Here is a 23,216-nt window from a genome sequence, read left to right as displayed (position 1 = left end):
ATAAAACGATATAAAAATATTTTTAAAAAATGCATTGACCGGTTTATCGAAATAATTAATAGAATTCAGTATAAATTTATAAATAGTTTCTTAGCATCGTAGTGCAGTGGGTTAGAGGTTTCTGTAAGTCATGAGTTCGAATCTCAATGGAGATTTTAAAATTTGTACCTTCAACAATTATTATAACGTATTTTTTGTTGATGTATTTTAATATTTAAAAATTCTAAACCGGTGAAAGTATTTCAATTATAATGTACTTTCATCCACATTAATATTAACAGATGTCCCACACAACCTATTAAAATCCATACAAATCAATAAAAACTCGTCTCTTGTAAAATGAAATAAAATTATTGTGAATGATTCCGGTATTTAAAATAAACAAAATAAAATAAACATTAATATTTCAAAGAGAATATTTATTAAAATTTGATAGTTTTTTATATGACCCTTGAACAGAAATATCACACAAGATGTATCAGTTTAAGTGGAGATGATTTACTACTGGTTCACAAACAACTTCAAAAATATTGATTTCCCTGGACTCATCGATCTTTCCCTTTGCATCTACACTCCTGAACATTGGGTACATTTCTCATGTATGAATCTGCAGAACACAACAGAAAGCAAAATAGACATCGTTAAGTAATGCGTTTTTTGCCACACATCCTCTTATCATGATTTTATCGGATTGAAAATCGTCGAAAAAGATTTCTCTTTCGTGTACTCTAAACTGCAAAATAAACACGTGGACTACATGAAACTGAAATATGGATAGCATTATTTAACACTTGACAGTATTTTCGTCAAACAGATTCTCCAATCCAGTGAATGAGGTGCAATGCATGACGGTCTACAACGTGTTTACGATTCAACAAACGCACGTGGTTTTTGTCTGTTTCATTCACAATATTTAATTGCTTGCAGGAATGTTTGTACATCTTGATTTTTACTTTAGAAGGTAAAAAGGGAAAGATTACGTACCAATAACTTTGTTCCATGCTCACATTGAAAAATACTGTTGTTTTAGTTGATCAATTGTTGCTTCAAAAAATGATCAGTATCAAACGACTGACAAACATACGCATACAGGTACAAACAGATTTTGATAAGAAAAAACTGCACAATTGTGTATTGGTGACTTTATCATTGTGCACTAGAGATAAATACAGGTAACTGTACATTTTTTACATACGTGAAAAGTCACGGTAGTAGAAATGCACAAATATACAAACGCAGGAGCGCAAGCTATGCAGCATATAGTATTTTGTCCGTTAGGCATTCTGATGAATGTCCCTGAAGAAAATAGCAACGCTCATTCTACTAATGTTGTCCCAAATATGGGGTATCACGTAAAAAACGGTACTCACTGCTTCTAATTCAATAGGACGTACCTCTCTTTTGAACATTGGCAATGGGGAATTTAAATAGGTTGATGTAAGTCCTCATATGCAATATTTTTAAATGTGAGCATAGAAATTGAAGTTCAGACATAATTGTCCATATTAATTTCATAAATTTTGAAAAATCATTCAAAATGAGTTTCCAAAGGTCAATTTTAATTGGTATATATTTTCAATACGCTTTGTATACACTGAAACTTGTAGTAACCCACAATGCCTTGCAACTCATTCACCTGATTGGTTTGTCGATAAAAGTAAACAGATGGCTAAGTTAGTATGCAAATTTATGCCGACGTCACAAAATATAGTGCTCTCGACCTGTCAAAGTACCGAAAGTTTTATGGATGCTCCATAATATTTCTACCGAAGCATATTCATGATGTAGTGTTCAAATATGTTATACCAATAACGTACAGTCATATCGTATGCCCCCTTTGTGGTAGAGCAGTTGTTGCCTAGTAACTGCCTATTGTTCTGTTTGTCAATCATTCTGTTGCTGTGCACTTTTTTCCTATATTTTTAAAGGAACAATTTCGAACCTTTGATCACATGAAAAATCCAAATTGTTTTCATTGCCCATATAAAATCTATACAAACTTGAAGTTGAAACTTGATTTTCATATGGAACGCTCTGTATGTCTCACATGTATGTAGGTTGGTTCATAATAGTGAGGTTTTTTGAAAAAATATATCATATTCTGGTTATTTAATAACTGTAAAACTCCGCCCATGCTCATATGAAATATGAGGGGTTCTAATGCAAGTGACCACATTCTTATAGTGAATGCATTTAGATACAAAATGGCTATTGCGTAATATATTAAAGCACCATTCTAAATGAAATTACTGCTGTAGATGATAATAAAGCAGTATATATCATAATAAAGCAGTCTTATAATGATATAACCAGAGTATATTATTGAAAAGCAGTATTCTATAATAAATCTAACCACAAAAGGTTGCTATGGTGTTCCATAGTTTAACATATCGCACAGACAAGCCAAGAAATAAATATACACAATATAAGCCTCGGCCTTAGGCATCGGGCTCTTCTGATTTTATTTACTGTACATGAATAGTAAGACCCTGAAGGATAAACATGTACGTACCATTTGCTTGATATTGCACAGATTCAAATTTTAAAGCTAAAATATTTTTAAAGAGAGATTGGGGAATATCTGTGTAATTTTAAAGCTCAAAGTTTTTGAATTATTCATTACTTAACAATGGGTAGTGTTATATATAGTAGGTTTGTTTAATAGAATATTCTGGAGTGGTCAGTTATTCTTTCTAGAATATTCTTGAGTGTCCAGGTAATTAAGGTCTTCAGTTTCCAACGGAAGGCCTTATAGTTTTCGTACAGTTTCTTATTATTAAGGTCTTCCGTTTCCAACGGAAGACCTTATAGTTTTCTCCCAGTTTCTTATTAAGGTCTGCCGTTTCCAACGGAAGACCTTATTGTTTTCGTATTGTTTATTTTTTTTTCCAAATTTTGTGCACGCGATTTCTCAAAAACTACTACACCGATCTCAACAATTTTTTCACAGATGATGGGACATTATCTGAATTTTTAAATGTTTTTGAATTTTTGTCGTCGTCACTTCCGGTCCGGATTAACGGTCGATTTTGTAATTTTTTACGACCAATTTTGTGCAGAGCTGATCTCAGAAACTATAAGAGATATGACTTTGAAGTTTTCAGGATAGGTAGAGCATGGTTTGAAGTTGTGCACTATTTAACTGTTTTGTACCAGTGGTGCTATTCCTTGGAGCTCTCTTAGGCACGAAAATGGGGTACAGATTTCGAATCAAAATTTTCATATATTTTGATCAGTATGATTTTATCAGTTGATATTTTGTTAAGACATATAGAACAAAAGTAGTGGAGAATGAAAAGTTCTATCCAATAAAATCAAAAAAAGGGACTGGCCCCTTTAATAAGGACCAAGAGACTCGTAAAGTCTATTACGAATACCTTGAAAACGATAAATATGTTGTTATGCATTATAAAATCAAAGTTGTTGATCTCTACATTATCGGTTTGAAAAAGTCGTCGTCAGGCCCATGTTTGACGTAATTAGGCTTTTATTCTTTATCTTCAAATTGGGGGGGGGGGGGGGTAATTTTGAAATTGTATCGATATTTCATGATAACATTTAAACTATAAAAAAAAAATCGGACGGAAGACCTACTCGTTACTCGTAACGAGGTCGTATCTAGTTAAGGTCTTCCGTTTCCAACAGAAGACCTTATTGTTCTCGTACTGTTTATTATTATTTTTTTTTCCAAATTTTGTGCACGCGATTTTCTCGAAAACTACTACATCTATCTCAACAATTTTTTCACAGATGATGGGACATTATCTGAATTTTATATGTTTTTGAATTTTTGTCGTCGTCACTTCCGGTCCGGATTTACGGTCGATTTTGTAATTTTTTACGACCAATTTTGTGCAGAGCTGATCTCAAAAACTACAAGAGATATGACTTTGAAATTTTCAAGATAGGTAGAGCATGGTTTGAAGTTGTGCACTATTTAGTTGTTTTGCACCAGTGGCGCTATTCCTTGGAGCTCGCTTAGGCACGAAAATGGGGTACAGATTTCGAATCAAAATTTTCATATGTTTTGATCAGTATCTTTTTATCAGTTGATATTTTGATAAGACATATAAAACAAAAGTAGTAGAAAATCAAAAGTTCTATCCAATGAAATCAAGAAAAAGGGACTGGCCCCTTTAATTAGGGACCAAGAGACTCGTAAAGTCTATTACGAATAACTTGAAAACGATAAGTATTTTGTTATGCATTATAAAATCAAAGTTGTTGATCTCTACATTATCGGTTTGAAAAAGTCGTCGTCAGGCCCATGTTTGACGTAATTAGGGTTTTTATTCTTTATCTTCAAATGGGGGGGGGGGGGGTAATTTTGAAATTGTATCGATATTTCATGATATCATTTAAACTATAAAAAAAAAATCGGACGGAAGACCTACTCGTTACTCGTAACGAGGTCGTATCTAGTTAAGGTCTTCCGTTTCCAACAGAAGACCTTATTGTTCTCGTACTGTTTATTATTAATTTTTTTTCCAAATTTTGTGCACGCGATTTTCTCGAAAACTACTACATCTATCTCAACAATTTTTTCACAGATGATGGGACATTATCTGAATTTTATATGTTTTTGAATTTTTGTCGTCGTCACTCCGGTCCGGATTTACGGTCGATTTTGTAATTTTTTACGACCAATTTTGTGCAGAGCTGATCTCAAAAACTACAAGAGATATGACTTTGAAATTTTCAAGATAGGTAGAGCATGGTTTGAAGTTGTGCACTATTTAGTTGTTTTGCACCAGTGGCGCTATTCCTTGGAGCTCGCTTAGGCACGAAAATGGGGTACAGATTTCGAATCAAAATTTTCATATGTTTTGATCAGTATCTTTTTATCAGTTGATATTTTGATAAGACATATAAAACAAAAGTAGTAGAAAATCAAAAGTTCTATCCAATAAAATCAAGAAAAAGGGACTGGCCCCTTTAATTAGGGACCAAGAGACTCGTAAAGTCTATTACGAATAACTTGAAAACGATAAGTATTTTGTTATGCATTATAAAATCAAAGTTGTTGATCTCTACATTATCGGTTTGAAAAAGTCATCGTCAGGCCCATGTTTGACGTAATTAGGGTTTTAATTCTTTATTTTCAAATTGGGGGGGGGGGGTAATTTTGAAATTGTATATATTTCATGGTATCATTTAAACTAAAAAAAAATCGGACGGAAGACCTACTCGTTACTCGTAACGAGGTCGTATCTAGTTATTATTTTTTTTTCCACAAATTTTGTGCACGCGATTTCTCGAAAACTATCCAACCGATTTACACCATTTTTTGCACCGATAATAGGAAGTGATCTTAAAATATTTGGTTTCTAATATTTTTGCCGTCGTCACTTCCGGTACCGATTAATTGCTAATTTTGTCGCTTTTTCGACCCATTTTGTGCACGCTTCATCTCGAAAACTATCATAGATATGAATATGACATTTTCAGGATTGGTAGACCATAGTCTGAAGTTGTGCCTACTGTTTTTGAGCTCACTTTGGCTCGAAAATTGGGTACGAATTTTGTTCCCCTTTTTTGTACACACGATTTCTCAAAGATGGCTCAATAGATTTTCTTGAAATTTTTAAGGAGTGATAGAAATAAATTATATCTCAAGTATCCAATTTCTAATTTTTTCCAAGTTCATTTCCTGTCGTCCGTTTCCTGTCCCGCGACAAAAAGCTTGTAACATTGAGATCTCAAAAATGATAAGAACTTGAGCTTTCAGACTTTGTAGGATTATAGAACTATAGTTGTACATGTCTTTAAATTATTTTTTTCTGTTCGTCATAACTTCCGGTCGGCACCGGAAGCACTTCAATTTTTTTTTATTTTGCATTTAATTTGTTTCATAAAGAATTGGAATATAAGTAATAATCCTTACATATGTCGTGTACCCGATGTTAGAAAAGGCAAAAAAAATTGTACTTCCGGTGAGATATCTCAAATATCTCAGAAAGCGTTTTTAAATAAATGTTTTACCCACGAAATCTCAGAGAGTCAAGTGATTAATACACAAAACTTATATAGATAATAGAAATTCGATAGAAAATGCGTTTAATTGCTTTCATTTTGTCAACCGTCATTTCCCGTCCTCACCGGAAGGGTTAAAACAAATCCAGCTGTTTGAAAGTTTAACTGTTATTCTTTGACAATTTTAGTACAATTAATAAACAATAAAGAACAAGTGTCTAATGTTCAAGAAAAACCAAGTTTTTATTTTCACTGAGCATTTCCGTCTGTCCGTTTCCTATCAAGAGACAAAAAACAAAGGAATCCACTAGATCTCAAAACCGGTGATGACTTAAACAACCAAACTTTGTGGGATGACAGCCCTAAGTAGGGATCCATGTTTACTTTTTTTTTAATTGTCGTCACTTCCGGTCGTCACCGGAAGCACTTAAAAATATGTTTTCCTTATTTTTTTTTTACATGGAATGAATACCGGTACATCATTACATGATCTTACATATGTTAAATAAGCAAACATATTCTACTTCCGGTGAGTTATATCAAATATCTTAGGTACCTATCTTTTTTACAAATTTGATACCTGCAAGAATTTAGTCACTGTAAGTGATTAAGACACGAACATTTATGAATGATAGACAATTGATTGAAGATGTGTTTAACGGGTTTCTTTTTTCAACCGTCACTTCCGGTACTCACGAGAAGAGTTCATAGAATTCATGTTTTTAACAAATTTAACCGATTGTTTTTGGTGTTTCATCTAGGATAATAACAGTGATGTACACTAGACAAATGTTTAAAAAAAACCTAGCTTTTATTTTCATTAATCACTTCCGTTCGTCTGTTTCCGGTCTCGAGACAAAAAACCTAGTTTCAACAGGATTTTAGATTTGGCAGAGAGTATCGATATTTCATTGTATCATATAACACAAAATCGGACGGAAGACCTACTCGTTACTCATAACGAGATCTAGTTCATGTAACTTCTTGTACATATAATTTCTAGAATTTGATAGATTTATATTTTAGTACAAATAACCTGTAAACAGTGCTCATAGTAGACTCTCATTGGACTTGTGTTCGAAGACATTAAACAATTATCTACTTACTGGGACATTGTGATTTGAACTATTCGGCAGGTTGAAACGGACATTCTTTAGTTAGGGTTCTTATAGTGTAAGTTGTATTTTTATATTAATATATATAAATATATTAGTGTAAATAAATTATTACGTTTAAAATTTACTCTTTGTGATTGATCTTTGCTGGGTTATTCTGACCGATAACAGTAGTAGCGGAAAAATCATATTCAAAACATTTATGGCAGATCTGATACCGGTAGTTAATTTTTGATCATCCTGCCTTCTTACATGACAATTTCATCGGTTGTGCATTGTTTTATAACCTGAGATTGAAATTAATTAAGGACAATGTTATTACAAGTTGTCTCATACCTTCATCTCTCATAGATTAATATCTTAATTTTGTTCCAACATATAAGGTATAACAATTCCTTATGAAATCAACCAGCTACATGTACATGTATGTGCAAACTGGTTATGTTAAGTATTATTGATCAGAAATCTTTGACAATTACAAAAAATATCTTCATTTCATATTTGGTAGTTTCTAGATAGGAAATCAATGTTATGAATGCGGACTAAGGTATTCTATGCTATATTCACAGCTTCGAAGCGGCTGATAAGCCTGGATATGAGTTCTTTGGTACAATTAAATTTCGATTTTTTCTGTGTGTGAATCGAGAAGAAACGAAGAATTGAAAGTGTACCAGGCTCATTTGTCACATGGTCGTCGGAAAGTATTTCATATTGGGGGACGAATTTCATCGATAAAGGAGGGGGTATATTAAACCATATTTGATCTTGAAAATAAGATATCAAATGGTATTATATCTTTAACAGAGCTCGATAGCTCTGTCCATTATTAGACTATATGGATCTCCTTTAAAAAAGAGTTAATGCAAAAATCTTTTAATATATTGAAATTTTAAATATAAGATATAAGTGTTATTTTTCTTTATCAAGTAAAACTTATTGCTTAAAACATACTTTCTAATATTTAATTGTAGATCTTATGGTTAACTTGTTGACAACCCAGTTTCCTCAAAAAATTTATTTTGATATTGTCACTTAGATGAAGACACTGATAGGAACAAAGCAAAGTTAAACTAAACCATGTGTGTAGTTCGTATAGGTTTGACGACATAAAATTTGTATAAAAAAAACATGCGAGTATTATTCAAGTTAATGCTAGAGAAATTCATAAAAATGTTTTAGCGTCAACTGCGTCCCAAAAATGATTAATCTTGAAATACCGGTCTATGATCTTATATCAGTCTACAAACACCTTCAAAAATGAAGTTCTGTGAATCATTTGATGTGTTTGAAAACTTTAGCATAGCATTTCAAATCGATAACGAACAGCTCATAAAACTAATCGGGAAATTATAGTATGGATTATATATTCTTTACATCAAAGCTGGAACAGTGCTCCCTTCTCATTATTCATGTCTTAGATAGAAGTCGTGATGTTTTGTGCTGGGATGTATTCCTGTCATTTTATATTTTAACTTTAAGTTCTTGTCGTGCTTTAAAAAACAGCAAAGGGATTTTTGGCCACCTCAAAGTATTGTAATGAACCTTTTCCACTCCTTAAAATATTGATGACGAGTTTACATCTCTTCATAAATGGGTCCCGTAACTTCTTAGAAATGAAACAATACTTCTATCCTTAATGGTTCAATGTGTTCAATTTGTTTTTAACACCACATACTTGGGTTATAAGGTTGTTTGCCTGTTTTTGCCCTAAGATCGCTACAAATAGGTGCATTATTTCTACTGAGCATTTGTAGACCATCCTACAAATTGAGCTGATCGATGGTTTTGTATTCAGCAAGATTATCAAGGAACCTCATTTATTCAAGAATGCAAGACAATAATAAATGTTTTATCAGGAAACAAAGTCAGAAGGCACAAGCTTAAAAATACCATGGAGAAATTCAATTAACCGTCCCTTTTAATTTGATGGAAGTGAGAAAAGTAGCAATGTCATGCTACATATATAGGCTAAAACACAATTGAAAGCCGGGGGCGAAGCGAAATGAAAACAAATGGTAAATTTCTTTTAACCGTTTCTGTTATATTGATGTTTACTCCCTACATATACAAACCTATCACTTCATATCTAAACTGGAACCCGTTATCGATCCTTCGTAGATAGGTTATCACTTACTATATAGTATGAAATGTTCTTAAAAGGATATCAATCAATAATGAAGGAGCGCTCCTTATGGGCGGTACTCTTTAAGTCAAAATTAAGAAAGCGCGGAGCCAAAAATTACCTGAACGAGAGGTGTACGAGTTTTATTTTAGTTTTTTTAAACATTTTATTGAAACTCTTCTAATTTCACATGATACAAAAATAGATAAATATATAGCATAATATTTTGCAAAAGAGTTATATATGAGAGAAAAAGAAAAAAGAAAAAAAGGACAGACAGGCAATCATATCATGTATATCAAACAAAAAACAGCTATGTATATTTTACTTATAATATTAATTGTAATGGATATTGGGTTCCTAGGTACTATCATAGCTAATATACATGTATATGCTACCTATAGTAAATCACAAATTGTTCTTTAATCTCTTTCATATTCTGAATATTTGCAGGATTTTTTAAAAACATAAATTTCTGAATAAGGAGAGGGTATGAGGATCTTTACTTTTTCTTCCTCGCCTACCATCATATAGGGCACTAATTAAGATCCACGCATTGATAAACTTAGGAGATCGAAGATTCCATCTAATATAATGCAATCCAATTAAAATCCTTTAATTGATTAATTCTTCCCTTATGCAAAACACTTTAGATGGGTGAATCGTTTTGTAATGAGCGGCTCTACAAGTTTTGTGTAGATATGGTTCTTGAAAATAATAATTTCGTTTTAACATATCAAGTCCGATAACTCTAAAATTGCAAATATCATTTTACGACAGTGTGACATTTTAAAATATTGTTGATCAAAGGATGAAAGATATATTATATCTAAACTAGTTGATTATTAAACCAATTAGTTTAATAAAAGCAATTTTTCTTATATCTCTTTTTTTTCAAAATGTTTCAAATAAAACAAAAATCATTCAATTTTAACGATTAAAAAATAATAGAAATACTGTATGTAATTTGGTTTTTCAAAATCGATTTTCTAAGATGAAAAAAAAAACCATGTCTATGATTTTTTTCCGCTATTTCAAATGAAGGTAAAATAAACATTAATATATCACAGAGAATATTTATTAAACTTTGATCAATTTTCATATGTCCCTTGAACTAATTTGTTAATTATCTTTTCAAAACAGGGTCACACGAGAGGAGCTTGAATCATTTTTAGTTGAAATTATTAACTACTGGTTCACGTACAACTTATAATATTGATTTCCCTGGACTTATTAATCTTTTCCTTATTATCTACACTCCTGGAGATCGGATGTGGTTCTCTTGTATCAAATTAAGAGCAGAACAGAAAGCAAAATAAACCGTTGAAAGCAATGCATTCTATTATTACATCCCTTTATCGCGACTTTATCGAACTAACCTCGTCGATAAACATCGCTGTCTCCCTTACTCTAAACTGAACATAAACACTTGGACTAAAACAAACTCAACGTAACGAAAATTTCATGGATGCCCCTTCGAATTTTTATCATATCATTTTCATGATCCAATGTTCATTCTGTTTTGTTACATAACGTACAGTCATAATATAGGCCACCTTGAGATAGACCGCGTGTAGCCGAGTATAATTGCTTGTCGTCTGCTTGTCGGTCAGCCTGTTGCTGCGCTTTTTTCTGGCATTTTTATAAAGGAGTGGTTTCAAAAATGGATTAAAAAAGAATTCAATCAGGCGCAAAAAAAACACACCCTTTTCCTACGATGTCTGTCCCCTATTTAGTGCATTTTTAACATTTCTATCGAGAGGTTCTGAACTTCAACAGCTTCTGCTTAATATAATAGAAAACAGTTCATAGTCGTACTGAAGCAAGTAACAAATTGGTCGTTCATGGTAGTAACTAAAGGAACCCAAATCGTTATCATGACCGTTTAAAATGTATTAATACACACTTAAAGGCATCTCCATATGTGACGCTGAGATGTCTCACATGTATATGGTTTGGTTCTTAATAACTGTTTTATTTTCAATTTTATTATGATCGGGCTATCAACCACATAAGGCAACCTTGGCGTTCCATACGATAGCTCATTATATTGCGCAGCAATATCACATGTTTATTACGAATTATTACGTTAAAATGTATAGTTTTATTGTAATAAGATAAAGTGTACAAAAAATAAAACACAGTAATATGATAATCTCCTCGTGGCTACAATTTGTATACATGTAGATATTACGTAAATATATATGTTAGACATATATAAGATGTACTGCGTATCTACAAACTGATTTATGTTCAAGATCAACAGTATACAATGGCACAAACATGTTTATAGAAACTTGACAGATATGAATATACCTAGCAATAGTCGTCCATTGGCAAAAACGTGGCAAAATACTCTAAGAATTTTGTATCACAAACTGTACTGAATATCTTTATTTCGTCACTGTATTTCAATATTCCTTGTTTATTTCCCATCACTCACTTCCTGTTCTTTTGTGATTATCTCGTTCATTTCCTCTTCCTGTTTTGGCACTCCATCTGAGACCACTTTCTCTGGAAATTTTTCTAATAAGTGATAGAGTGGTTCTTCTTCCTTAGTCACTTCTTCTGGAAACTTCCCTTCCACCGAAGATTTATCCGGATTACGACATTCTTCATTTTCTTTGTTTGTAACTAAATCAGAAACCACTTTCTCACAATCAACATCGTTACTAGGTTCTAGTCCCACTTTTTCCACTTCCTCTAAAGCCCCTTTTCCAGCAGAATTAAAACCGACTGTATCTTCTTCGAACGGTACCGCTCTCGTCGATACTAAAAGTAACTCCAGGGCTACCATCTCTCATGGTGTTGGTACCATTCACAGACGAACTAACATTGTTAACAGTATCCACGTTATTTGGAATTCCCAAAGCATCTTGATTGGTGGGCGCTATTCCTATTTCCGTTTCCTCTTCGCCTCTAATCCTTTCTACGTTAGAAACGTCATCCGCTCGACGGCAGTCGTCTGCGCAATTTGAACCTCCAGTTTTGGCCAACAGTTTACCTGGAGTAAGATACCCCATGATGTCCAGTCCATGAGAACTGGAATTGTTCCTTGGGAGGATAGGACTCAACTTTCCATATCTAGTTGGCGCTTGAAGGACACCCTCATCGACGGATTTTCGGGGATCAAACGTGTAGAATCCTTTGGCGCAGCTATCGCATTTCTTCATGGCGCTCTGTCCAAGGACATTTTGGTTTTCAACGGTTCCACCTCCATGAAAATGAGAGTCATAGTTCTGGTTAACCCAGATTGGCTGTAAAGTAAAACAAAAATCGTTTAAATCGAATTTTTTAACAAACTGAGATATTTTAACAATTAATACTAAATATTTTTTTGTAATAAAGAAAAAAATGTCCGATTTTTAAACCCGTCTTTCTTATGTACGTTGGTCAATATAAGCGTTTGGCAATAGACAAAAATTATTATGGTACCATAACAAGTGTATATGTATTTCTGACTTCATTTTTAAATTGAATACTAGAATTGTATCCCTATCATCTGATTTTAAAGAAATAAACTTCAAATACGCCCCATAGATTATCACAAGAAGAGAGTTAAATAATAAGAAAAATATGTTACCTTACATGAATAAAATATTTCATATTCATAAGTGTAATTCTTGTATTAAAAGTAAATTGTCAGTAAACACAGTACAGTAACTATTAAAGGCTGATGAAAAATCATGTTGAAAAATATTCGATTTTTATAAATATAACGACTAATAATATTAAAGTATTTAAAGGAATTATACATACATTAATTCTCCCTTTCCTTGCATCATGCATGTCCTCTATCTTGTTATAAACACCGCTCTCTATTCTAGGAAGAGGACGGTGTAAATTGGGGAAGTTGTTACTGCTCAACGATGCATGCTGTTTTTCCCTACAAAAACCAAACATATACATATTTCTATTTGTGCAAAAGGTGGGTTTGATTTCCCAATGCTCAGCATAGTGTAACTGGGCAGCTGTGGCCATTTTAAAACTATATTGATCCTAATATAAAGAAGAAATCTGAACAGCAGAACATTCAACTTTTAAAGCTTAAATATTTAGAATTACTCTCTACTTAATAAAAGTATATTGCTAAATGTTCACATCTAAAATAAAACAAGAGGCCCATGGGCCACATCGCTCACTTTACCAACAAAAGTCATAACTCCGATCAAATCAGCATTATACATGTAGTAACTAATTCTCAAAATATCTTGACAATTTGGTATAATGGATTGTTTACAAAAAGTTTAAAATCTTCCTACTTTAATCAACATTATCTTTATTTAAAGAATCAAACTCCTTTCGTTGTTTCAGTAGTTGTGAGAAGATTTTTCGCTATTCCTATTTAAATCTCCCTCTTTTGTAGCCCCACCTTTCTCCATGGAACCGTGATTTGATTAAACTTTTATCTTCACACTTGTGCTTTCACACAAGTTTGAGCTATTTTGGTTGATTGCTTTTGAAGAAGATTGAAATTTGTTCTCTATATTATTCCATTTTAAAAATTCACCACTTCATTGTAGCCCAAACCTAATTTTGAAAACGATGCCATGTAAATCAAGATATATACCAGGGTGTCAATTTAAACTGTTGCCCCCCCCCTCCCCCTAAACAGTAACTTTTTACACATTGTGCTGTTCACCGATGGGTTGTTCTGTAGGGGATGTGAACGGCTTCGTAGCCATGCATCTTGTTATTGAAGTAAAAAAATTCCGTTAACACGAGTTAGAGTGTCAGATGTTATCATTGTGTTCAAGGGGGTTATTCTAACCCTTTGACTGATTAAACATAATACACAGCAGGTGTTTATTCCATGTGGCTGCAAATTGAGATTGTTCTGGTACATAAATCACATTTCTAGTTTTGTATGGTTCTTTTTTTTTTGGAGGGGGGGGGGGGCTTTTGAAAGTATAGCTGGTTTCATAATTAATGGTTTTGGATGCATGAAAGAAAATGATGAGAAAAAGAACTTTAAGCTGTCTTTCAGAGACTTCCTTTTCATTTAAAAATGACCTCTAACGCAAACAGATTCATTTTTAATACATTACACGCGAGTCAATGTGTTGAGCCTGAAGCAAGCGAAAATGTTACTATGTTTATGTGCATTCATTATATATTAAATTATACTTTCTTCAAAGCAAGTAATCAATGTGTAGCGTAGCTCATCCGAAGGATGAACTCTCCTTTTCACAAATTCAAAAACCAATCGAATTCCCAACAAAGTTTTAGCGACAAGAAAATGGCGTTTCTGAAACGGAAACCTATTTATTTCTTTGTGGAGATGCATAGCAGTTTCATCACAGCAGTTCGCGAACGACAGTACTTGTATTTTAAAAGCAGTGGTGATGTGTACAATATATCATAAAGTAACAAAACGTTTTTGTGTGATACTATTTATTCCTAGATTTTGTGTGGGTTTTTTTAAACAAAATGTTTGTACTTCAAAGTATCTTCTCAACGAGATATGTGTTGGTTTTTCTCGGATCTTTGCTTCTGTTTTACGTTGCTATAATTTGTTCTATTAGATCTGGTAAGTATTTAAACAAACCGGTATAAGTTAATCAACAAATTTCTTTTTTTTTCAAGTACGTTTTTAAAATAATTCTGTCTGCTCGAGATTGGGGAGGGGGGGGGAGGTCGATGATTTTTTTTAAAAAACATGTATGTACATACAGGGCCAGGTAGATCATGGGCTTCATTGGATTCCATATATATTTCATATATTTTATGAAGTTTTCGGAATGCCACTGTGTTATTCAAGGTAGGTTGTACGCGATCATCATATTTTTTAATCGAAACGGATTGGAAATGTTAGCAAAAGTAGGAGTGATTTTACAGCTATACACAGTGTGGCTACAAATTAAGATTGTTCCAGTACACAAATTACAATTCTAGTTTATTATGCATGGAAATGTATATGTAAGATGAGAAAAGAGAGTTGTTTTTCAGAGATTTCTTTAATTTCTTATGGAATGAATGTCATCAAACTAACGCCACGCCGAGACTGATATATTAAGAAGTGTATGTGTATGGAATGTCGATAAACTGTGAATACTTTAGTATTATTTTATGTTATACACATCTATTGAATCAAAACACCTAAAATAAACACTAGCTGTTTTTCGCATTAAATCGGTCATGGGGGCTTTACATATAATAATGACCTTCCTACCCCTGTAAACAAAGACAACATCTGACACCCTAACTTGTGTAAATGACAGCTTCTTACTTCAATACTTCAATACCAAGACGTCAAATCGCTTAGATCCGCTACGAAGCAAACCACTGGCGGACAATACAGTGCTTCGTGTCATATTACATCTCTCTTTACGATTAAGTCATGGATGTATAGATGTGCGATTATTTCTTTAAACAGGGGTCAATAAAACAGAGTGCACAGAGAGAGAGAGAGAGAGAGAGAGAGAGAGAGAGAGAGAGAGAGAGAGAGAGAGAGAGAGAGAGAAAGAGAGAGAGACTTTAGGGTGGAAAGAGGATGATGAGTGCGTTTTTTATTTTAATTTTACTCTACATTTTATTCAAATTTAATTTTGAAATATATGGGGCTGATCTTATGTGTGATTTAATGAGAGGTATAGAATTTGTTAAGAGAGAGAGAGAGAGAGAGAGAGAGAGAGAGAGAGAGGAGAGAGAGAGAGAGAGAGAGAGAGAGAAGCAGGCAGTTGATAGATGGTATTTTTTCTTGGATCACAGAGTTTTGGTTTTCTCTAACTAAACTTTAGTTTACATGATTAATGAAACAACATTAGTTTTGGTGATTTTGGATTTTTGCTCTAGGGGCGGGGACCGGGGGATGGGGGTGTTAAGGAGTTACAAATGTATGAAAATCTCATACTAAAATGTTTACTATACGATCTGTATTTATTTTTAGTAACGTTTTTTATGCATGTGTTTAGCTTAATTTTTTTGTTATATAATTCGTATTGGTCAGTTTTGTTTTGAATTTTAATGAAAGTATTCCTTACTTTGATTTTCGTTACAGAAAGACGTTTTGATCTTATAAAAGAAGTGATATTCACATATTGAACATCATTTTTTTTTAAAGACGTAAAAAAAATTTTCTTACACCGTTTCTCGAGTACAATGTAACTATTGCAATGACCTAATTTTCGCTTTTTCTCAAATACTTTTACATCGCAAACATTTAATAAGCAGGAATTGATCCCTGTATTGTTTGCTGTTTTAAACTTTTTAATTGCAAAAAACAAAAAACGTTAAACATTTCCCCCAATTTCGCAAAATTTGTAACACGCAAAAAAAAATTGATATGCGTAAAACATTCATTGGTTACTTGTAGTTGTTTACACTGTAGCAAACATTTAAGAATCGTTTGCATTGTATTGTCCAATGATGTTATATACTTTCTGAAGCGTTGAACCATTTTTTGCGTTGTCATTTGATTTGTATAAGTAATTATCTCAGATTGGTGTCGTTCTGAATAATCGATCTCTTGCTATCGCTTCCATTGGGGATTGAGTAAGACAGAAACTTGTATGCTGGTTCTGCGATTCATTAGGGATATTCAAAACTGTGTTTTAGATTAACGTTGCAGCAGTATAATTACTTTTCTTGTTTACTGCTGATAACTTAAGATAAACATTGGTTCAATTCTCCATTAAATAAAGCTTTATATCACATGCAATGAAATATTTTGTAGATATTTATTAGAAAGGAGGGGGGCAGGCAGCTCCTGCTAGCCATAATACGAATTGGATATAAAGGGATAAAAAAAATCATAAAAGGATTTTAGGGTTTCCTCAAAATGCTTCGGAAAAATATAATTTTAGCAAAGAAAGAAAGCTTGGCGATCTGGATCTCTCTCTCTCTCTCTCTCTCTCTCTCTCTCTCTCTCTCTCTCTCTCTCTCTCTCTCTCTCTCTCTCTCTCTCTCTCTCTCTCTCTCTCTCTCTCTCTCTCTCTTCATAGCCTTTATCAAACAAATTAAAAGTCGAAGGAAAAAACATGTAAGCTGGTAAGCATAGTTAAATGTATACGAAATGGAGGTGTCGAGGAACGCATGCACGTTGTCTGTATTTTTTTTTTCTCATTCAACACAATGCTACCAAAGTTATCTGTTTTGTTTTGGGGATTTTTATTTTATCTTGTTGATTGTATTCTATAAAATATATCAATATATACTCGATCGACCGTTTGTAATTTACTTAAAAGGCAGAAAAGGTGTCACAAAGTCAATTGAATTGAGAATTCATTGATTTTTTTACAGCGCAATTTGAAAATGCAAACACATGTTGTAAACACAGATTTAATGACAAGGAAGAAAAAAAAGAGATTGGTTTTTAGGCACCATTGATAAAAAAAACCAGTCACGTTTTAGTTATCTGTGTAAACATCGCAAACAGAATGTTTCAAGAGAAGAGAATTTCAAAATTTTAAATGCGGAAACGTAGCCTATATTTTAACCGAAATGATTAAACGGGTTGATTCTAATTTTAGTTCATTGACACGGGTTCGCAGTTTTAAAAATCACGAATTTTTTTTCAACAGACACTCTATTATAGTCCGTCTAATATGAATAAATTGAGAGGCTCAATGGAAGAGCAAGGAATTCTAAAATCGAGCATTCAAGAAACGAATTGGCTTATTTTAAAAATTCAACATTTGTCAAATCTTTACTTAAATGAATATTGTTTTAAAAAGTATTAATCTATAAGTATAGATTCAAACTGAAGCAATGGTATTATACCATCTTCACTGATTCAAAAATTTAAAATCAGATGAACCTGATTTATGTGAGGTTTGAAAGTAATGTAATAGAGTATTTTTAATATTAATCCATTTCAAAGCACAACGAGAGAGAGAGAGAGAGAGAGAGAGAGAGAGAGAGAGAGAGAGAGAGAGAGAGAGATTAAGGTTGAATGACCATCTGATAAGAAAGATAACTTATGTAGAAAATAATCTTATTTTGTTTTTGTTAACGTACTATTGTGTTTGAAAAATGAAGAAGCGCTTCGCCACTTCAACCATGTTCATTTAAATCTATTGGTATTTACTTTGATGATAACTACTGCAAAAAACTCCTAACATTGAACTTCAAGGTGAACTAGAAGACAATAGCCTAAAAAACACCATGTTTATTGAACCCCAAAGTTGATTCTAATGTTCAAAGCAAAATTTCAAGAATCCGGCATTTTTCATGGTTTATATACTCAAGGTTCATCCCAACAGTCTATGTGTGATAACCACTTTAAGTCGAGTTTAGAAAACGGGTGTTCTTGCTCTTCCTGTTACTGGTTTACCCCCTCAGTGACCTGCAATTGTTACCGATTTATTTATTATATTAATTAAATCATTGATTTTATTAATAAGGTAATGTGAATATAAATGATTTATTTTTCACGTCGCGTCAATATCTGCCGTTAGTTCAGCAGACAAATTATCATAACGCTCTAACGCGCGTTTTTTCAATTTGTCTGCTCACCAGACGGCAGTTATTGACACGACTACGTGAAAAATAAATCATTCAATGCTATAGTAGTTTTGTAATGGTGCACAGGTGCTTGAGGGCACCCCTCCCCCTCCAACCGATTATGGCCCCGATGGTTATCGACTCTCCTCTTCGTAGAAATTCCGTTATGGTTATATAGGCAACACACGCCATTTTAAAAATCAGAAATATATTAGCACAAAAACAACTTTCTTTAATCAAGCCTATCGTTTTACATTCAAGGGTGTGGTTTTCAAAAGTCGTTAATTCTCTGGTGTTTATGGAATATTTCGTGTATGAGACTGTTATGAAACTTCTCTTCAAGAATTTGATATGTAATGTCACCCTCCCCATTCCTAATACAACATACAGGACCCCCCCCCCCCCCTTTCACCATCACCAAATATCTATAGGGGGTAACACTACTGATAAAATAAAAGAGATTCTAATCCACCATATGGCATGCTGTTGGCAGTCGTACATGTAGTGGCATGGCACCTTTAGAGGCAAACATATCATCATGTTTATCAGTTTAAGTAGTAACACGGTGAAATGATCACTCAGTTTGACCAACGTCAAATCATTCAGCCGTCATCATATCCGATTTTATAAACTCAAGCTAATGAAACTTATTTAGTGGTTATCTCTATGTGCGTGCGTGCGAGCGGGTGTGTAATATTGTACTATAAACAAAACTTACAAGTTTAGAGCTTTATAGTCTGAAAAAAAAAATTAAAATCGTAAATGGTCTTTACCAGATCCAGGTATCGTTTATGGTAGTTTCACATTGCTCCTGCTCATGACCTAAGAAGAAAATTACTGAGAGACATTTAATGATAAAAATCGGTGTCAAATTTAGAACTTATTACCCCCCCCCCCCACCCAGCAAAACATTGTTTTTAAATAGACGTGCGTAAAATCAGATCAAGTAACAACTATTGACCTTCAGATATTCTATTTAAAATCCTAATTCAATTGTTTTCTTTCTTTTTTTTTTTTTAACCAATCATTTCTCATTTATGATAAAATTACATCGGCTATTCTAGCTTTCTTTATTGATCATTTTCTTCAACCATGGCGCGGAGCTAGAGTATCCTTTGTCTGAGCATGTGTAATATTTGGGTCTGTTAATAAACGTAGAACCAAAAGGTCTGCAGGACATCGTATCGAGTTAGCTGCTGTCGCCAATATATAAAACCCGGCCTTTAACCGGAGCAGTTGGCATACAATGCTTATTCAAAGTTCGAGCAAACAAGGCCGAGATCGTTTTAAGTCAAAGACAGAAAAAAAGATTCTAAAAAGGAGCCCTATTGATTTCTTTGTAGAGATACATCGAAGTTGCGTTACGGCAGTACTTGTATTTTAAGCAGTGGTGTGTGACATGACAAAGCACGCGGTTTTTGTGTTTCTCGTTTGTCTGCGCGTGTCCTATTTTTTCGGAAACAAAATGCTACATCGGACTATCTTCTCGGCGAGATCTGTGTCTGTTTTTCTCGGAACTACACTACTGTTTTATGTTGCTTTAATTGGTACCGGTAAGTGATCAAACGAAACCGTTATAAGTTTATCAATAGCATTCTTTTTTTCTATTTTTCTTTTGTGGGGGGGGGGGTGTAAAGGTTAAAAAAACGTCAAGAACGTTAATAACGGGATGTCAACACCGACCTGTTCTATTCATGTTTGTCAGTTGTAAAGAAATGTACACCCTTGAACTTTTTAAACTGTCACAGAGAACAAAAAAAGCGGGATTATTATCTAACATAAAAAAGGGTCCGTATCGCTTGAAGAATCATATCCAAATATAGACACATCACGTAAACAACTATATTTCCATATCAGGAACTATGTCTGTTCCGTATACATGTATGCAAAATGCACAAACATTTTACGCGCATTTTTATCGTACTGTCCTTTCTGATATATTTCATTTTATCAAATAAAATATACAACAAGTAGTCATGTTGTATATATTATTTGATAAAATGAAATATACAACAAGTAGTCATGTTGTATATATTATTTGATAAAATGAAATATATCAGAAAGGACAGTACCACTAATTAGAATTAGAAGACCAAATTTTCTGTATTTTGATGTTAACATAATATCAATTTGATTCCAGCATGTTTAAAACAATCAATATCTCTCTCTCTCTCTCTCTCTCTCTCTCTCTCTCTCATATTGTTGGCCGTTTTGGGAATGTCACTGTGTAATACTTCGTATATTTTATCTGATCATCATATTTTAAATTCCTTAAATTCCTCACGGATTGATATACTCAGTTTAGTGTTTTGATTTGATTTTTTGAATGGGGATACACACGTACTGTTCGGTAGATGATTGATATCCTGTTAAGACTGGTCAAACTTTGAATTAAACTGAATGGGGGGCATTTTGAACAATAAGATTAAATGTGTGATAATTGTCAATTTTGACATAGATACGTCATCTGTCTTCGTCACACCTTAATCTTGATCTGACATTGGGGTTTTTTGTGTGTTTTTTTGCATGGTATTCATCTCAGATGTGTTTATTTTTATTTTGAACTGTTAAACCTTTGTTAAGAGTGGCATTTATGAGTCCCACAAATATTCTGAAGATATTTTCAACATTATTATAATGTGGATATCTTTAAAGACGAAAATATATACGCGTTTGTATAAAAGAACAGTTTGACATAGAAGAATTAAAATATCAAAATTCCATACACATTCACTGATTAATGTATCAAAGTCTCGGCGAAGCGTTAGTTTGAGTTCATTCATTCAGAGAAACAAAATTCCGAAAGACATCTCTCTCTTTTGCGTCTTGGATATCATACGTGTAAAAAAAATTATCTTTGGATAGCAGGCAAATGAAGAAACATGTACTAGAATGATTTCATTTTGTAGCTACTTAGAATAAACATTGTGTATCGGTTAAATCAGCCATAACATTGCTAACATACCCAACCGTGTGGATTTTTAAAAGATGTGAATCACGTACAACCTACTTAGTGTAACACATTGACATTCGCAAAACAACCAAAATATATTTTGAATCAAGTGCGGTTCATTCTAATAGTGAAATTTTGTGATGGGATACTCCATCTTAATGTGTATTTAAAAACCTACCCTAAAACATCTTGTGCCCCTCTTTAGTTCACTGTGATAATCAGATGACAATACGTAGTTTGTAAAGCAATAGAGACTGCCTCTGCAGTGGGACACATTTGTGACGTCACACAGCTGATAACGGCGGAAACAGCCGAGCGAAAGGTTACTCTCAGTTAGGTTTGGCATCTTTTGAAATTAATTCCAGCTGAACTACAAATCCTGCAGACTTGGTTTTTTCGAGACTGTGTTTAAAATGATCAGGTGAGTATTTTAATGAAATAAAAAAAATTGACTGGAGGTACCCTTTTAAATGTCAAACTAAATTGGAATCAAATGAAAGAGAATAGATTAAAAAAAGAAACACTGATTATCCACCCTAAAATCTTCATACAACTGTTAAAACATTGCAAAAATCCAAAAGTAAACATTTACATGCAAATGAACGATCATTGTACTCTCGGTGTTCGTTTTAATGGCCTTTGTTTAAATAAATGATCGCTCAATTAAACATGCATGACTTAATCGTACAGACAGAAAGATGCGATATGACAACAAGTATTATTATCCTTTCATGTTAAATACTGAAATCTGAATGGTTTAGACGCAGTTAATTATTCGTTGTATTACCCTCAGCGTTAGCAACACACTTGGCAACGGGGAACACAACGAATTGTAACATGCGCGTAAATTATGCGCGTACTGTTGGCCATAGATTTAGAAAAGCAGTGAAGTTTTTTTTTTTTTTAATAAAGATATTCAGTATGATAAAATAAATAGTGCCTCTTTGGGAGGGTAAAAGATGAAATTGACACCCCTCGGAAACCCTTGTCAACCTCCGCTTCGGTAGACAATGGTTTTCTCGGGGTGTCAATTTGAACTGTTGCCCCCCTAAACAGGAACTATTTACATATTGTGTTGTTCACCGATGGGTTGCTCTGTAGAGGATGTGAACGGCTTCGTAGCCATGCATCTTGTTATTCAAGTAAGAAACCGCCAATAACACGGGTTAGGGTGTCAGATGTTATTATTGTGTACAAGGGGTTTTTTCTAACCCCATGACTGATTAAACGTTATACACAGCAAGTGTTTATTCTATGTGGCTACAAATTGAGATTGTTGTGGTACATAAATCACATTTCAAGTTTTGTATGGTTCTTTTTTCTTGGAGGGGGGGGGGGGGGGCTTTTCAAAATATAGTTGGTTTTATAATTAATAGTTTTTGATGCATGAAAGAAAATGATGAGAAAAAGAACTTTAAGCTGTCTTTCAGAGACTTCCTTTTCATTAAAAAAAATGACCTCTAACGCAAACAGATTCATTTTTAATACATTACACGCGAGTCAATGTGTTGAGCCTAAAGCAAACGAAAATATTATTTTGTTTATGTGCATTCTATTTATGTGCATTCATTATATATTAAGTTATACTTCTTTAAAGCGAGTAATCAAT

At 33.3% G+C, this 23,216-nt stretch overlaps 2 protein-coding genes across 9 annotated transcripts in view; one reads left to right on the top strand and one right to left on the bottom strand.

The window, feature by feature from the left end:
* The window catches only part of LOC117680643 (carbohydrate sulfotransferase 1), a 165,338-nt gene that overhangs the window by 56,978 nt on the left and 85,144 nt on the right, over window positions 1–23,216 (top strand). The window contains exon 1 of one of the 8 annotated variants that reach the window (XM_066082510.1): window positions 19,765–20,207. The exons of 5 other annotated variants lie outside the window; for them this stretch is intronic. In XM_066082510.1, the coding sequence (XP_065938582.1) occupies window positions 20,054–20,207 (154 nt within the window). In that variant the 5' untranslated portion in view covers window positions 19,765–20,053. Of the gene's footprint in view, window positions 1–19,764; window positions 20,208–21,114; window positions 22,029–23,216 lie in introns of those variants that run through there. 2 more of the 8 variants (XM_066082507.1, XM_066082516.1) reach the window with 2 other exon arrangements.
* Window positions 10,847–13,146, bottom strand: LOC136274825 (uncharacterized). The gene is made up of 2 exons (XM_066082504.1): window positions 12,970–13,146; window positions 10,847–12,467 (listed from the first exon to the last, which is right to left on the bottom strand). Exons 1-2 carry the CDS (start codon window positions 13,117–13,119, stop codon window positions 11,937–11,939), a joined length of 681 nt encoding a protein of 226 aa, XP_065938576.1. The 5' UTR covers window positions 13,120–13,146; the 3' UTR covers window positions 10,847–11,936.

Source organism: Magallana gigas, chromosome 4, assembly GCF_963853765.1.
Source record: "Magallana gigas chromosome 4, xbMagGiga1.1, whole genome shotgun sequence".
Classification (NCBI taxonomy): domain Eukaryota; kingdom Metazoa; phylum Mollusca; class Bivalvia; order Ostreida; family Ostreidae; genus Magallana; species Magallana gigas.
The sequence above is the reverse complement of the archived record's forward strand: the minus strand, read 5'-3'. Positions and strand labels throughout refer to the sequence as shown.

Bases quoted from the DNA above. Each gene is read 5' to 3' on its own strand.
- LOC136274825 (XM_066082504.1), bottom strand. From the start codon at position 13,119: ATGTATATGTTTGGTTTTTGTAGGGAAAAACAGCATGCATCGTTGAGC. The intron at 12,468-12,969 runs GTATGTATAATT...TTTACTTTACAG, and splicing joins CAAGGAAAGGGAGAATTAAT to CCAATCTGGGTTAACCAGAA.